This window comes from Lutra lutra, chromosome 15 (assembly GCF_902655055.1).
Source record: "Lutra lutra chromosome 15, mLutLut1.2, whole genome shotgun sequence".
Lineage (NCBI taxonomy): Eukaryota > Metazoa > Chordata > Mammalia > Carnivora > Mustelidae > Lutra > Lutra lutra.
The window spans coordinates 27,026,583-27,042,279 of NC_062292.1; the positions used below are offsets into that span (position 1 = coordinate 27,026,583).

A 15,697-nucleotide genomic window follows, 5' to 3' on the forward strand; every position below is an offset into this window, starting at 1 on the left:
CAGTCATTTCAGAACTCCGCTTAAATTCAAATTAGCCAAAGTGCTTTTCCAGGTGATGTCTTCAGCACTAGGAGCGCACTAATTGCCCTGACAATTAAAGCAGAGATTTGTTTCCTGCATGGTGAGCGGGATATTTGCCTGGGTCCTGGAACTGCTCCCAAAAAGGAAAGCACCGTGATGGGAGCACAGTGGTGAGAGAGACGCCAGCCCAAGCAACCCAGGAGGCCAATCTCGAGAACCTCCCTGCCTTCGGTGCTTCTGGCTTCAGGAACCTTCATGAAAACAGTCCAGGGACACTTTCTCTCCACTGGAGGCCTTCTGTCCTCCCTCAGGGTACTAAACTCAACCTCCAGAGCATTTGGCTGAGCAGAGGCTGCTGCTCTAACCTGAATGCCCCAGAATGCTGTTATGGTTTGAATTATGTCCCCTGAAAGGATATTGGAGTCTTAAACCTCAGTCCCTGTAGATATGACCTTATTTGGAAATAAGGTCTCTGCTGATGACCAAATTAAAGGAGGTCATTAGGGTGAGCCCTAATTCAGTCTGACTGTGTGTCCTTAGAACAAGACGAAATTTGGACACAGAGGCCAGTACGCAGCGAGAATCCATGTGAAGATAAAAGTAGAGATTGGGGTGATTCTTCTGTTAGCCAAGGAATGTAATATGGCCAGTGAACCACCAGAGAGAGGCCTAGAACAGATTCTCCCCTACAGTCCTCAGAAGGAGGCCACCCTGCCCTTGATCTCAAACTTCTAGTCTGTACAGACAATACATTTCTGTCGGCCAAGCTGCCCAGTCTATGGCAATCCGGGAAACTGAGACAAAGGCCCACATCCCACCGGTCGGAGGCCCCACCTGCTCAGCAGCGATCCCACTCGCGGATTCCCTCACACGTGCAGCCTGGTTAGCATGTGCTACCCCAGCCAAGACCAGCTGCCCTCAGCCACCTCGCCCTGAGCATCCTCAGATGCCCCCCTGCCAGCCAAAATATCGAACGAAACTTCTCTAAATAGGCTTTGAGGTGGCAGACAAGACCAAAACCTGACAATTTTCAACCAGGCGCTTTGCATGTGTCTATTGAACACCTAGCAGGGGCCAAGCACTGTTCTAGGCACCGAGGCTCCAGCATAAACAAGATAGACGAGAGCCCCGTTCCTGTGAGTTACATTCCAGTGGAAGAAGCAGCAAAGAAACACACAGGATCCTTCCACCCTGAGTGCTGTGCCCAGAAGCGAAAGGGATGCTGTAAAGGAAGGCCATGTGGGACTGAGTCATTCAGAAACACCTCACTGAGGAAATGCAGTTTTAACCAACACCTAAGTGACCTAAGCCACGTGAGGTTCCAGGGAAGAGCATGCCAAGCAAAAGTCGCAGCCCAAGCAAAGGCCCTGGGGTGGGAGTAAGTTTGATGTGTTTCATGAGTGGGGAAAAAGGGGAGTACAACTGAAGCACAGTGAATGAGGGTAGAAGTCTTATGAGACAATGTCTGAGAAGCAGAGGGCAATGCAGGGGACAAGCAGGAGTTTGTAATAGGATGCAACAGGCAGTCTTTAAGCAGGAGAAATGCTTGGTCTAAACTACGTTTTAAAGACTAGATGTGACTATTACCAGAGTCCACAGCCCCGAGCCTCTCTACAGGTGCCCTCCCGGACATCAGTCTTTGCTTTCCCCTGGCTTAGTGACATGGTGCAGAGACCAGACCAGCTCCTACCTACAGGGAGGGCTGCCCTTGAACCAGCCCTCCTACAGGTCAGGCCTCAAGACCCAGAGGAGGGGCCTGCTTAGTTGGTGAAGCATCGGACTCCGGATTTCAGCTCAGGTCATGATCTCAGGGTCTTGGGATCGAGCCCCACATCCGGCTCCCTGCTCAGTGGGGAATCTGCTTGAGGGTTATTTCTCCCTCTGCCCCCCCACTCATGCTCTCTCTCTCTAAAATAAATAAATCTTAAAAAAAAAAAAAAAAAAAAAAAAGATCCAGGGGAGCAAACAATTTCACTCCACCCCATTCCTAAGACCTCCCCACTGTTGCCAGGTGGACTGGGGAGACCCCAGGTCCTGAGGCCATGACCCAGCCTGCCCAAAAATTGTCACTGGAAGCTCTTGGTGTCACCATGAGAAAGAATCCAAGGACAGACACAACACAGCGATGAGCAGTAGAAGCAGGAAAGTTGATTAAAGTGAAAATACACTTTAGTGACATGAGAGCCTGCAAGCTCAAGGGAGAGGTGGTCCACTGGGGTTTGGGTCTCCATGTTTTATTGACAGTTGTTAACAAGGGAGTGGAATATTCATTACTGCGGGCAGGGATTTCCTAAAGGTAGGGTGGTTTCCTGTCAGGGCACCCTTCTGGAGGAGATTTTAGTATGGTAATGTAGTCTAATGAAGGAATAATGTGAATTTTCGCCTACTTTGTCAGCCATCTTGGCCTGTCTGGTTCGATCCAGTTTCTTGTGGTTTTGTTCAGGAGTGCTGCCAGGTCAGGTCAGGCCTCTGACTTTCTCATAGTGGGCCAGGACTTTCCCCTTTGCTGGCCTCCAGGGATCCTGTAAGAGCCTAACTACCTACTCTAACATTCCCAAGCCCTCATTCCCAGCATTGACCTCTTCTGGCATCACTGGAAATCACTGGAAAGTGCCTGGTCCCTTCAGAGACCACACTGCCCCCTATCCACAGTGCATAGTTGCTAAGGCCAAAAAACTCTAGAAAACAAAAAACCATAGTCTCCAAGGTCTGGAATTTTTAGTTAGGAAGACCAGTAGGTAGGTACAGGACTCAACCAAACCCTAACCCTAACCCTAACCCTAACCTCTTTTTACTCCAATTCCATTCAGGCCACACACCCCACACCCCGCACCCCATACCTTATCTCTGCCCCTGCGTGAGATGAGTGGCATACGGCCCGTACATGCGCATTCTTCCCACATGCCCCTGTTTCCAAGCTCCTGTCTCCATCTGACTCTTCTCTCCATCCACAGCATGTCAAGAATGTACAGAATCCAGCATGTTAAATCTACATTGAGTAAGGAAACATTTGTCAGAAAAGCAAGCTGCAGAGACATAAATCTGCTAAAAGATTCACCTAATTTACATCACTAAACAGAACACTTCTCACTCTGAAGCAGCTGCCCTCAGATTGATTCACAGCCTTCCCCTCTTCCCCAAGAACAGTGGGTGCATACTTGCCCGCCATTTGCAAATTAGAAGTCTCCTGGAGGTTTTCTCAGAACAAATCTCTGGTCCACTCCAAAGTTAAATTCGAATCTCAAAGACCAGACTTACTGAGAACACTTTAAGTAGCAGTTTTTCATGGCCTCCCCTTCTTCCCCTGCACGTTGTTTGTGTTGTTTCTGCCCAAATAACCCTGAGGAGATGACCAGTCTGGGGAGAGAGAATCAGCCCCCTGTCCCCAGGATTGTGGGAGAGACCGTGTGCTGGTGGTCTCTCCTTTGCACGGGAATCTAGAGCTCCAGAGAGCAAACATTGGGGGGTGCCATGTTGTTGGAACTCAGGATGGGCTTCAGAGGCAACAAGGAGTCCTCCCAGGGCTGGGCCCCTGTTTATGCACCAGGCATCACACTGCAAACTTCACATGCATTGTCCTATCTGTACGATAACCTGAAATGTTGGTATTAGTAGGCCATTTTACAGATGCGGCCATCAAGGCCCAGTGACACCTCACTTGACCAAAGACTTGACCATGGTCCCATGACAATGAGAGGCAGAGCTGGGGCTCAACTTTTCCACTACATCACATCCCCTATGTGTTTACTTAATTTCTTACAAACCTTGCAGCATTGTCTATGCAGGTAAATCCAGGAGGAGATGCTGATTCTTCAAAATCTTGCAATCAACTGTCTTCTTTTAGCCTGGTGGCCAAATTTGATGTTACCATTTTCCATCATAATCACTTGGAAGCTGTCTCTGATTTTTTTCTTGCTGAGGTTTCTCTCACTTAATTTTAAGCTTATGATAACTGGCTCATTCTAAAATTTCTAGAATACCCCCACGTCCATTCAGGAAATATTCTAGAACATTCCCTGAATGGAATTGGAGCAAGCATAACTCTAACTCCCATGTAAAAAATCTCCAAACCACCCATGAAATCTGGTGGAACAAAAGTTCAAGGGCAGCCCTGGGGTTCAATCAAAATAGGAGCCAGAGGGTCAGGAGATGGGGGCTCTCACCCCCAAACTTATTAAACCTCAACATACATGACAAATGCACATGATCCCATGTGATTTTGGTGATGACTGACTCTTTTTAGAGATTGACGCCCCCAAGAACCTGCGGGTAGGCTCGCACTCGGCAACCAGCATTGACCTTGAGTGGGACAACAGCGAAGCAGAGGTCCAGGAGTACAAGGTTGTGTATAGCACCCTGGCAGGTGAGCAGTACCACGAGCTGCTGGTCCCCAAGAGCTTCGGTCCAACCACCAGAGCCACCCTCACAGGTGAGTACACCCCAGCTCCAGGGGCACGTTGGCCCCTGAATCCACACCCTCACCACCCTCTCCCCAGCCCACCCATCTCCCATCCAGCCACTGCCAGACCCCACTCATCCAGTCTTTCAAGTACCTGTCGCATCTACTGCTCTCCATTGTCTGCTGTCACCTGTCCGAAACTACTGCAGGTCTCCTCTTAATCACTGTGAAGAGCCTCCGCATTCTCTCCTCACCCAACCATGTGCTCTTCACACCCTCAGTGATCTCTTCAATGATGCTGTCCCATTCCACACACGTTGTCGGGATTTCCCATTGCTCCTGGAATAACCCCCAACCCTCGCACGGCCCGTATCCTCTGGTCTCCCCTCCCCCTTGCACCTCCCAGTACTCCCCCTGCTCCAGGACCACAGGTCTGCATCGATGATTCCTGAATCACCTTTTCCCTGCTGCCACACGGCTTGGCACATGCCGCTGCCGCCACCTGTCAGACTCTCTCACCACCCTCTTCGCCCAGTTATGCCTGCTTCCCTGGTTCCCTTGTCACTTCCTGAGGAGCCTGTGTGGTCCCCAGATGAGGTCAGGTCATCCTGTCCTGCTGCCTCATCTCACTGGTGACCCCTGCCCTCACAGCACCATTCGAGTTATCACTGTGTGCTTGTGGGTGTGATTGCCCCATCGTCAGTCTCCACTCTAGATCTAAAGCTCTGTGAATGGGACCATATTTAATTTTGCTCATTGTCTCCCCTGTGTCCAGAGAAGTGTCTAACACTAGGTCCTAGACAAGTGATGAGTGGATAGATGGGTGGATGGGTGAAGGAAAGTGCAAATATTCACTATGGGGCATAGAATACAGAACGGGGTGAAAGCCTGCTCATGCTTATGCACCCCATGGAGAGTCTGAGTTAGTCTTGAGGGCAATGGGGGGTCATTGAGAGATTTTTAAGGAAGGTGTGAAATGACTCCAAATGTGCAGCTGCAGTGTGGAGAGCTGGGGGAGGGAAGCAAGGTCAGGGGCAGAGAAGGGTCAGGTGGCCCTGCTGGAATCAGAGGGTGAGCTGGTGATGGCACAGTCGAAGTCAATGCCCTAGGTCACCATACCACTTGGCTGGGGAGCACTCCCTGTCCCCATGGGGATGGGGGCCCCAACCAGTGCTCCTCCCGGGCCCTTAGACATGCCCATCCAGGAAAACTTGCCCCCTGGACTTCACTGAAAATGTGGGCCATGGTTTCCAGGTCAAGGACCGTACAAAGCAGCCACACAGGGACCACTAGTGTGCTCCCGGAGATGCTGTTTAACTTGTGCCTTGGCTTCCTGCAAATCATTTGCCATCCTGGTAGACAAGGCATACATAGCACAGAGTGCATAGAGTAAACAAGGGCAGAATCAGCAAAGCTGTTTTCCTCCCAGACCGCCTTGCAAAATGAGGCCAGTTAAAGTAAATATAATAAATGCTTTTTCCAGACAGACGCACTCCTAGAAGCCCAGCAAGGAGACGGAAAGATATGCTGACCAAGCAGGTTAATGGGGGTGAATTAAACACAGCAGGAACACACCAGCTGGCGTCAAGGCCTCTACAGAGAGATGGAGACATTCGCAAAGATTAAACCAAACAGAAAAAAACAGATATGATACAGGAGGGAACTGAGTCTAAGCACAGCCCATCCCTGCCTAGAGCCCCAGGCTGATTTGGCAATTAGCAGTTTACAAAAACGATGGCTAGTTGTTCAGATGGAGGCTATGCCATAAAATCATGAGTGATATAGAGAAGAATCCAGTCACATCCTCATTCCTATGTCCCATGGCTGGCAAAGAAGATTCTACATTCATTGATCATCTGCCTTATGTCAGTCCCTCTCACGTAATCATGGCTTCTTTAATCTTTACAACAATCTCATGACAGATGTTGCCATCCCCATTATATGGATGAGGAAATCAAGGCTCAGAGAGTTTGGAGACCTGCCCAAGCTCACAAAGCCAGCATGGGGCCCAGCCCCTTGGAGACTTGCCAAAAGCCTCCCATCACATGGCTGCTCCTGTTAAGATCTAAAATGTAAGGGACGGTCAAGACCTAAATCGTGTAGACTTAATACAGAATGGACAAAGTTTTATTGAGGAGTGGGCTTAGCTTGGCCAATTATTGGGTTAGGGCCAGGCTTGTGAAATAAAACTATAAATATATATTATACATAATTATCCTGGGGAACTCACTGCTGGGGAGATTTATAAAGGCAAATCGCTTTATGTGATTTAGGAAGGAATTATAGGCATGTGAGGAAATCAAGGATGTCTCTACCTGCTGAGATGCGAATTACAAGGGTTGTTGGCTCTCTTGGTGTGGTGTCTGGGGGAAGAGAAGGACCAGCTGTGAAAGAGGGAGGGCAAAAGGAGGGAAAACTTTGATCCCCGCTCTAGATAATTTGTGTTCTTTTCCCTCACTCCCCAGCTTGGACACGAAAGAGGAGAGGTTTTCAGCATCCGAGGCCTGTGTTGGGTGGTGTTTTGTTTTGTTTTCTGGCTCCAAACAAGTCATCTGTTTGTATGTATAAAGCGAGACCCGGGCTGTGGGCGGGAAGGGCATTTCAGGCTCACCTGTGGCAGTTTGTCCCTGGCCAGAAAGAGAAGGTAGAAACCTCCCGCTCTCTCCATCCCCACCTTTCCTATCTCCTTGTCAAGAACAACTAGGGAACCCACAATACAGAGAACGAATTGGGGGTTGCAGGGGTAGGGGGTTGGGAGGTGAAGTGGGAAAAATGGGTGAGGGCAGTCAGAGGCACAAACTTCCAGTTATTAAATAAGTCATGGGGATGTAGGGTACGGTGTGGGGCCACCGTTAATAATATTCAACTGTATATATGGAAGCTGCTAAGAAAGTAGATCTTAAAAATTCTCATCACAAGAAAAAAAATTAGAACTCTCTGTGGCGATGGATGTTAACTAGCCTTATTGTGGTGACCATTTCATAGCCTAATGTTGAATTATTATGTTGTACACCTGGAACTAGAGTTGTATGTCAGTTTTATCTCAATGTTTTAAAAGGAGAAAGAGAAATAATAATAATTGAGACTCCTAGCATCAAGTCCCTTTGTGTCTTGCCCCAGTTTTATTTGAATGCTTTGTTTTATGGGACTTGTTAAGAGCCAGGACTTTGGACCCTGCGTCCGGCCACAGCCGCTTCCTGTGAGATTTGGGACTAACAACTTAACCTTTCTAAGCCTCTGTTTTGTCTTCTGTAAAATGGGTATAATAACCCTTAGCGCGTCATGTCACAATGAAGCTGATCAGGCTTTAATGAGGTCACGTGTTTGATAAGTGTGAAGTAGTCCTTCTCACAGAGCAAGCTTGATATGTGGCTGATCGGATGAGGAGGAGGAGGAAGGAGGTAGAGGAGGTCTGTGAGCTAATGGCTAATTTCAGACTTCTTGTAATGGGTGTGGCACAGAGCGGAGAACATGACCTTCACAGTGGGGTGCGGGCACCAGCAGCAAGGCATGGGAGGGTGCTAGGGGGAGAGGGTTGTAAACCCTCTCCCCCGCCAATCCCAGACCCAGCAAATCAGAGCCTGCGTCCTAGAAGATTCCCAGGGGATTTGGGTGTCCATTGAGTGGGTGAGAAGTGCTCATTCTGAGAGTGTGGTTTCTGAAGTTGCCCACAACTTGCCCACTCAGGTTTGAGACCACCTTCAGAGATGTGCCCTTGGGGCAAATTTCTTCAATGCCCCATGCTCCCGTTGCCTGGCCCCAAGGACATTGCGTCTTTCCTCTGGGTTGTTGGGAGGAAGAGATGAAGTCACGCGTATCTACACACACCAACGCTGCATGGAGACCGGTTCCTAGAGAACATCCAACAGCAAGGAGACCCTCTCCAGTTTCAAATCCCAACAAAGCTCAGAATGGTGCCGTGTGCGGCAGCCTGGCCTGTGCCGGGGACAAGCTCACACTCCCCGATCCTCTCTCAGCCGACTCGAAGTCCTGCCGTCCAGTGGCGTCTGTACTGACACTCCCTGCAGTAGCCCCCATCTTCTCAGTCGCCCTTTACCCTCCGCTGTGGGCCACCGGCCCTAGCTGACTGTCCATGCCTCTGAGTCAGGCAGAGGGCTCGCAGCACACGGCCCCCCAGCAAAGCCTCCCCGTGCCCCAGTCCCTCCTCCTCAGCAGCACAGAGGCCAGGCTCAGGCACAAAATGCCAAGCATTTCTTTTCTATTATTCTCTCCAGTCCATGCCCAGCAAATTCCCTCAGGAGTATGAATTTGTTTCTGAACAACAGACTCAGTGTCTGCAATGATTTTTTTTCCCCCTCTGTTCTAGTGGCTTCTGTGTCCTTAATGATCACTTTTTGAGGCTCAGCCTCTCCTCTGGGATGATGTGTGCTTGGCCTGTGTGCCGGACCTGGAGTCCCAGAGGGATGCTGAGTGTTAGCTATTTTACGGGTGCATCGAGGTACCTCGAGGTTAGAACGAGCAGCACTTACCAGAGACAGGCACCACCACTGCTTTCTGAGTGACAATGGAAAACAATAAACCCTGTAGAAAACTCCGAGTGGAAGGCAGAGGGGAGGGGGGAAGATGTGGGGGACAGTGAGGAAAGAAGGAGATTCTCACCCCTTGACTGGAATTTGGTCAGAAACCCTGCCTCGGACCCATGCAAATGAGAAACCCTGCTCTGTGTCTGAGGGGACCCCTCCCTATCTGTCACCAGAAAGGCCTGTGGCTGTGGTGCTTGGCCAAGAGGGAAAAGGGGTTTGTCCTCAGCCATCTATACATTCTTGCCTGGCGCTCCCCCATGAACGGGCGCCCACACTTGAGGAGCCCTGAGGCCAAGGGAAAGGTCAAAGGAGCTGGCCCCTACAGCCACGTGAGCGTGGGCTCTAACCCAGCCCCCACAGCCAGTGCATCACATGCCTGAGCAACCCCTTGGGGTGGGGGGTCCCTCTGCGAGCCTCCTGGTGGCACTTCCCACCCACCTGCCGCTCTCTGCCTCGTGACTTACACCATCCCCAGACCACAGACTGCCAGTTGGCTTAGGAACCGTTGATTCCCACAGGCATCATGGCACAACACAGGACTACAAGAAAACAAAGGCCCACAGCCAGCCCCACAGTACACACTCACACCCACAGGCACGCATTCACACACACTCACACACACAAGGCTGACCCTGCAGGTCGGGCGTGTGAGCCACCACCTTCAAGGCCGCTGGTTTTGCTGGGGACTTGGAACAGAAGCCTCCCCCCAAGCCCGCATTTCCTCCTGGGGACTCACGGGGCGGGGGGGGGGGGGGTGTCTAGTGGTGAGAAGGTGGGTTCCTCAAGGTGCAAAGGTAGATGAGCTTGTCCATAGGAGGATTTTCCACGAAGAAATCTGAGCCTCCCAGGGAAGGCCAGCTGGCGAAGCGGGGCCGACCAGGGCACTTGATGTTCACTTCACCCTGTCTGCACTCCCTAATGTGCCCGGGCACAAACACCAGGCCAGGTGCCAGACCTACAACTCCCTGCAGGCTCTTCTGAGGACGAGAAGGAGTTGGGCAATGGGCCTGTGGCCGGGGCCAGACTGTGCTCAGCCTCCTTCAGGTGAAGTCACAGCGACTCCAAGTGGCCACTTTGGGAAGGCGCCCTCTGAACAAGGCACCACCTTCCAGGGGCCAGAAAGTGGGGAGTGGGCTGCAGAGACCCAAGAAGAAGAGAGAAGAGAAAGGGCAGAAGCCTCCGCACCCCTCCTCCTCACAGAGCCAGCGCATAAGGGCATCTGTTTCTTATTCGTGTTAAAGGACTGGGACCAGGGAACCAGGAGAAAAGCCAGGGGGAAGTTTTCATCTCCTGCTTTGGCTTCTTCAGCGGGAAGGGCTTGTTTACAGAGAAGACCCAGAGAGGGGATGTTCCTATAGGACAGAACGTGATGAGCCATGTTTCTCATTAATCTCATTGGCAACAAGAGAGTTGTATTGAAGAATATTCCTTAGTACTATTATTATTATTTTAATATAGGTTTGTGGTGCCTGTCCTTAAAGTTGGTACACTCCAAAAGCAGGTAGATGTCCTCCAAAGCCCTATTCATTCAGGGAACCTTGGAGAAACATCTACCATGACCGAGGGGGATCCTGGGAGCTGAAGCCCCCATTATACTAAAAAGTAGATTATTGCCCATATGGTGTGATTTCAGGGGTTCTCAGAAAATCCTCTGTCTGTCTCCAAATATTTCCCATCTTTGAAATCCCTAGTACCCAAATTCTGGAACTTCCACTATGAGGGGCCCTATATTAGGTGCCTGGTTTTCACGAATTATTTTATCAGATCTCCCTTTACATCTATTATTATTATTACTATTATTTACATCTTCTGCCTGCAATGCCCTTTCTCTACCTAAATACCTCTGATCCTACAAACCCGGTTCAGACATCCCCTTATAAGTCTTCCCAACACTCCCATCACTCTGGGGCTATGCTGCTTCCATGCGTCATATGTTCCTTTCACTATGCTATGGACTGAATTATATAAAAAATCAAAACCCTGACCCAAGACCCGAGTCTAGTGAGGAGACCAACATGAAAACTAAAGTAACAGTATAGTAACATTATTGCTGTAAAAACTGAGAAATGGACTACAAACCCCTTGGGTACAGGGTCTTCGGGTTGCTCCTCCCTTTGAGAGCAGGTGTCCTGTAAATGCACTAGGGCCAACAAAACCCTCACCCTAGTTTGGAAGTCTGAAGGTTCAAAGTTCTCAGGAGACAAGCCCAGGGATTTAGAGATGGAAACGGTCCCTATTTCTATGGGTCCACCTGAACCCAACCAAGCCTGCAGATCCTGGGGGGTCTTTTTCATGTTTTTTCCTGGCAAGAAGGAACAATCGCAGCTTCTTGGGTCTGCTTGCCCCCACCACTTTCCTGCTAGCAGCAGGAAGCTGGAAGAACAAGTCTCCTAAACAGGGGAAGTGAGTCATTCTACTTTCATCGCCCACGGTCCTTACAGTGCAGGGACGAATTTGCTCGTTCCCGCTGCTCTTCAGCCCTAACTAATCTCTTCCTGCTCCCATGCCCACCAGAGAATTCTGTATCTCCTGCCCTCTACTTTTCCTAACCCTGGCTAGCTTTCAACATTCAACTCGAGTCCCTTCTCCAGAAATCTTCCCCTGGCCACTGCTGCCCATGCTGGTCCCATCCCCCCTCTGAAATGGTTTCTTTAGTTAGCAAGCCGTGGTGTAGTGCCAAATTCCTCAAATTCCAATCTGCTGCTCCATTCCCTTCCACTAGCCTATAAGATTCTTAGGGACAGAGACCATGCTGTAACAGATCAGAAAAAAACAAAGGACTTGAGTTCCAAAGCCAGTTTTATTGTCCATTAACCTCATGACCTCAGTCAAGGAATGGACTTCTCTAAGCCTCTATTTGCTCATCAGTAATGCCCTCCCAACAGAGCTGCAGGGGAACTAAATGAGATACAAGGTACAATCTCTAAGGAACTATAGTAGTAGTAGGACTCTTGACCATCAGACACTCAAACAAAAATTGCCTTCAATTTCTATCCCTCCTTTCTTCTTCATTACTCTTCTAGATTACCTAATGCACACAGCTCGGTGCTTGGTATATTGTAGGTGTTCAATAAATAATTTCCTCCTCCAGTACAGATTTCTTCTCATGTCCGTCAGGGAAGGGCAAGGGTGATGTCCATTCAGCTCACCCTGGCATCGCCTGGGCCAGGCACAAAGGAAGCCCTCAATAATGTTTGGTGAGTGAATGAACTGCGTGCTTTTGGGAGTTCAGAGAAGAATGGGCGTGCCATGAAAGAGTTGAGAAAAGCATCAGCTTCCAAGATGAACAAAGGAAGTTCTATAAGGCATGGAGAGTGGTGGTTTCCTCTGGGATGGATGTTCTGAGCTATTGTGCAGCAAAGCAATGGAGCCATTCATAGGCCACCACTTTCGGGAGGTGGATGAAGAGATAAAGGGAGCATTGATGGAGAGCGATGGGGTCTTTAGAAAGTGAGAAATCCCTGGGAGTCCACAGAGGGTTGATGTAGAAGACTGCTGGGTGTGCCTCTGACACACATTTTCTTTTCCAGCAGAACTGTATTTTACCTGCTGGCAAAGAGCAACAATTCACTTGTAGCACAGGAAGAAAGCTACAGGAAATCAAAGGGAAGCAGCAGGCAGGAACCTATAAGCGAGTCCCACTTTCCCATCCCCTCGACAGAAAGCCTGGGACGAGAGCACTTTAAATTCTGCTCTGCCGTTTTCTGGGAAAAGATGATTCTGTAGTAAATTATTGAACATTTCATTTAAGCTTCATAAATAAGAAACTCAGATGAAAACGTTACATGTTAGATCCGTTTGGCAACATATAATTTCTGTCTTACTCCCTCTATCTGTCACCCTTCGTCTACGTCAGAGAATTTCTACTTCGTTACAGGCAATTGAAGGTTTCAATCAGATGCCTAAGAAAAGTAGTTCATGTCCCAAAGGTAATCTAATTTCTCTAACCGAGGATGTACCTGGGGCTCGCTGAACATATTGACAGAGATAAATGTGTGCTTGGAACAGCTCTGGGGGTGTTGCTATCACGGACTCGATCTAGTGACAGGTACTTCCCCCCAGCCGGGGGGGCGGGCTCCTCACTGATGGGGACTCCCTGAATCACTGGTTTCAGTGGAGCCAACCGGCATAAGCCTCAGCCAACTGATGACAGGTGTGCCAAGGACCAACCTGAATGTGCCTGGGGCGCACAAAAAAGGACTCAAGATCCTGGAGTAGTCCTCTGAGCCAGATAATAACGCTATTGGCTACTATCAGGGTGGGACAGACACCGTAGTTCATTTCTTCCTCAAGATGACCTTCCAAGATACACACCATTGCTCTTCCCAGTCTACAGAAACTGAAGCTCAAACATGCCAAGTACCAAAGTGAATACCTGGTAGAAAGTGGCAAAGCCCGAATGTCAGTGTAAGCACGGCAGACCTCAAAGTCTGCCAGACTTCAACCTGATTTCCACTGGTGTTGACACTTTAGAGAAAGAAAGAATGAAGGATTGAGAAGTGGATGGAGCTGGTCCAAAAGGGAAAAGAGGGCTGGTTCGAATGCATTCCTCCAAGGGAGCCTGGTCAGTAGACCTGGTGGTTCTGCCATACTCAAGCATGGGGGGAGGGCGTTATTGCATCGCTGAACTAAAGCTGTTCTGAGGAGAGGGTGTGGAACCCTCTGGGTACCATGCAGCATTCCCCTTCGTTAAACTGAGCCCTTTGTGGGGTGCATTGGGGGGTGCTGTCGGTCAAGCATCCAACTCTTGGTTTTGGCTCAGGTTGTGATCTCACGGTCATGAGCTCAGGGTCCTGAGACTGAGCCCCATGTCAGGCTCCACCCTTGGCGGGGAGTGTGCAGGGGATGCTCTCTCTCCCTCTCCCTCTGCCCCACCCCCACCACACCCACACTATCTCTCTCTCTAAAATAAATAGATAAGTATTTTTTTTTTTAAAGAAGCCATTTGTTAAGGAGAGGTTGCTCAATGCATTTCCTGTCAAAATCATTCCTATTACTTTAGGGATCCGGGGGAAGTCACAGCTGCTCAGGGGAGTGGATGACATTGAGGGCATGATGGAACATTCCACTCCTAAAAGCCCTGAACCTTTGCCTTAGTTTCTTTTTATAATATGATGGTGTATTGGTTTGAATAGTGCCCTCCCCAAAATTCATGTCTGGCTGGAACCTGTGAATGTGACCTTATTTGGAGATAGGGTCTTTATAGATGAAATCAAATTATAATGAGGTCAAAACAGATTAGGTGGGCCCCAAATGTGATGTGACCAGTGTCTTCATAAGAAGGGAGAAGACAAGGACACACAGGGAGAATTCCCTGTTACAGACTGATGTTTGTGTTGCCCCAAAATTCATATGGTGCAAACATCATTCCCATTGTGATGTTAGGTGATAAGGCCTTTGGGAGGTGATTAGGCCATGAGCAAGGAACCCTCATGAATGGGATTGACACCCTTATAAAAGAGACCCCAGAGGGTTCTCTTGTTCTTTCCACTGAGTGGGAATACAGCAAGAAGATGGCCATCTATGAACCAGGAAGTGAGGTCCACCCAATGTCAAATCTGTTGATGCCTTGATCTTGGACTTCTCAGTCTCCAGAACTGTGGGAAATAAATGTGGTTTAAGCCACCCAGTCTATGGCCATTTGTGGTAGCAGCGTGAGCTGAGACACCATGAGACAACAGAGGCAGAGCCTGGAGTGATGCAGCTACAAGTAAGGAAAGCCCAGGATGGCCGGCAACCACCAGAAGCTGGAAGAGGCAAGGAAAGACGCTCCCCCTTAGAGCCTTTGGAAGGAGCCTGGCCGACCAACACATTGATTTGGGCCCTCTAGACTCCAGAACTGTGGGAGAATAAATTTCTGTTGTTGTAAGCCACCCTGTTGTCCTCATTTGTCACGGCAGCCACAAGAAACTAATGTAGATGGAGAAAAGACTCCCCATCCTACCTCTCACAGGTGGTTGGTGAGGGTCAAAGCACATCCAGGTACTTTGAAAAGAACAAATGTACATAAATGCAGAATAGCATGATCATCAAACTGGGGGTCTTGTGGGCCCATACAGAGCCCCACCCCCCATACACAAATGCCTACCAGAAGGACTCAGACTCATCACGGGGTCCCCACAGGTGATGATTTGATCTCGTATTTTTCTACAATCCCACTTCTAGGGCAAATTTGATGCTGGTTTGATGCTAGAATAATGACCCCTAAAGATGTCCACATTCTAATCCGAGGAACATGTGACTCTGTCACCGTACATGGGCAAAAAGGAATTTGTAGATGTGATTAAGTTATCCAAGTGGGGACTATGTAAGAACAAGTGTTCTTAGAAGAAGGACGCAGGGAGGACACCTGGGTGGCTCAGTCAGTTAATTGTCTGCCTTCGGCTCAGGTCTTGATTGAGTCCTGGGATTGAGTCCCTCATCCAGCTCCTTGCTCAGTGGAGATCCTGCTTCTCCTTCTGCCTGCTGCTCCCCCAGCTTGTGCTTGCTCTTGCTCACTCTCTCTCTTTCCCTCTTTTTCTGACAAATGAATAAAATTAAAAAAAAAAAAGAAGGATACAGGGAGAACACTCAGAGTAGAAGATGAGGCAGTGGACACAGAGGTCAGCGACAGAAACAGGCTTAAAAATGCTGTTCTGGGGGTGCCTGGGTGGCTCAGTGGTTAAAGCCTCTGCCTTTGGCTCAGGTCATGATCTCAGGGTCCTGGGATCGAGTCCTGCATCGGGCTCTCTGC

At 49.3% G+C, this 15,697-nt stretch overlaps 1 protein-coding gene across 1 annotated transcript in view; it reads left to right on the top strand.

Annotated features, from left to right (window-relative positions):
• The window catches only part of TNR (tenascin R), a 402,664-nt gene that overhangs the window by 340,696 nt on the left and 46,271 nt on the right, over window positions 1–15,697 (top strand). The window contains exon 9 of the mRNA XM_047705613.1: window positions 4,265–4,450. Coding sequence (XP_047561569.1) covers window positions 4,265–4,450 — 186 coding nt within the window. The remainder of the gene's footprint in view (window positions 1–4,264; window positions 4,451–15,697) is intronic.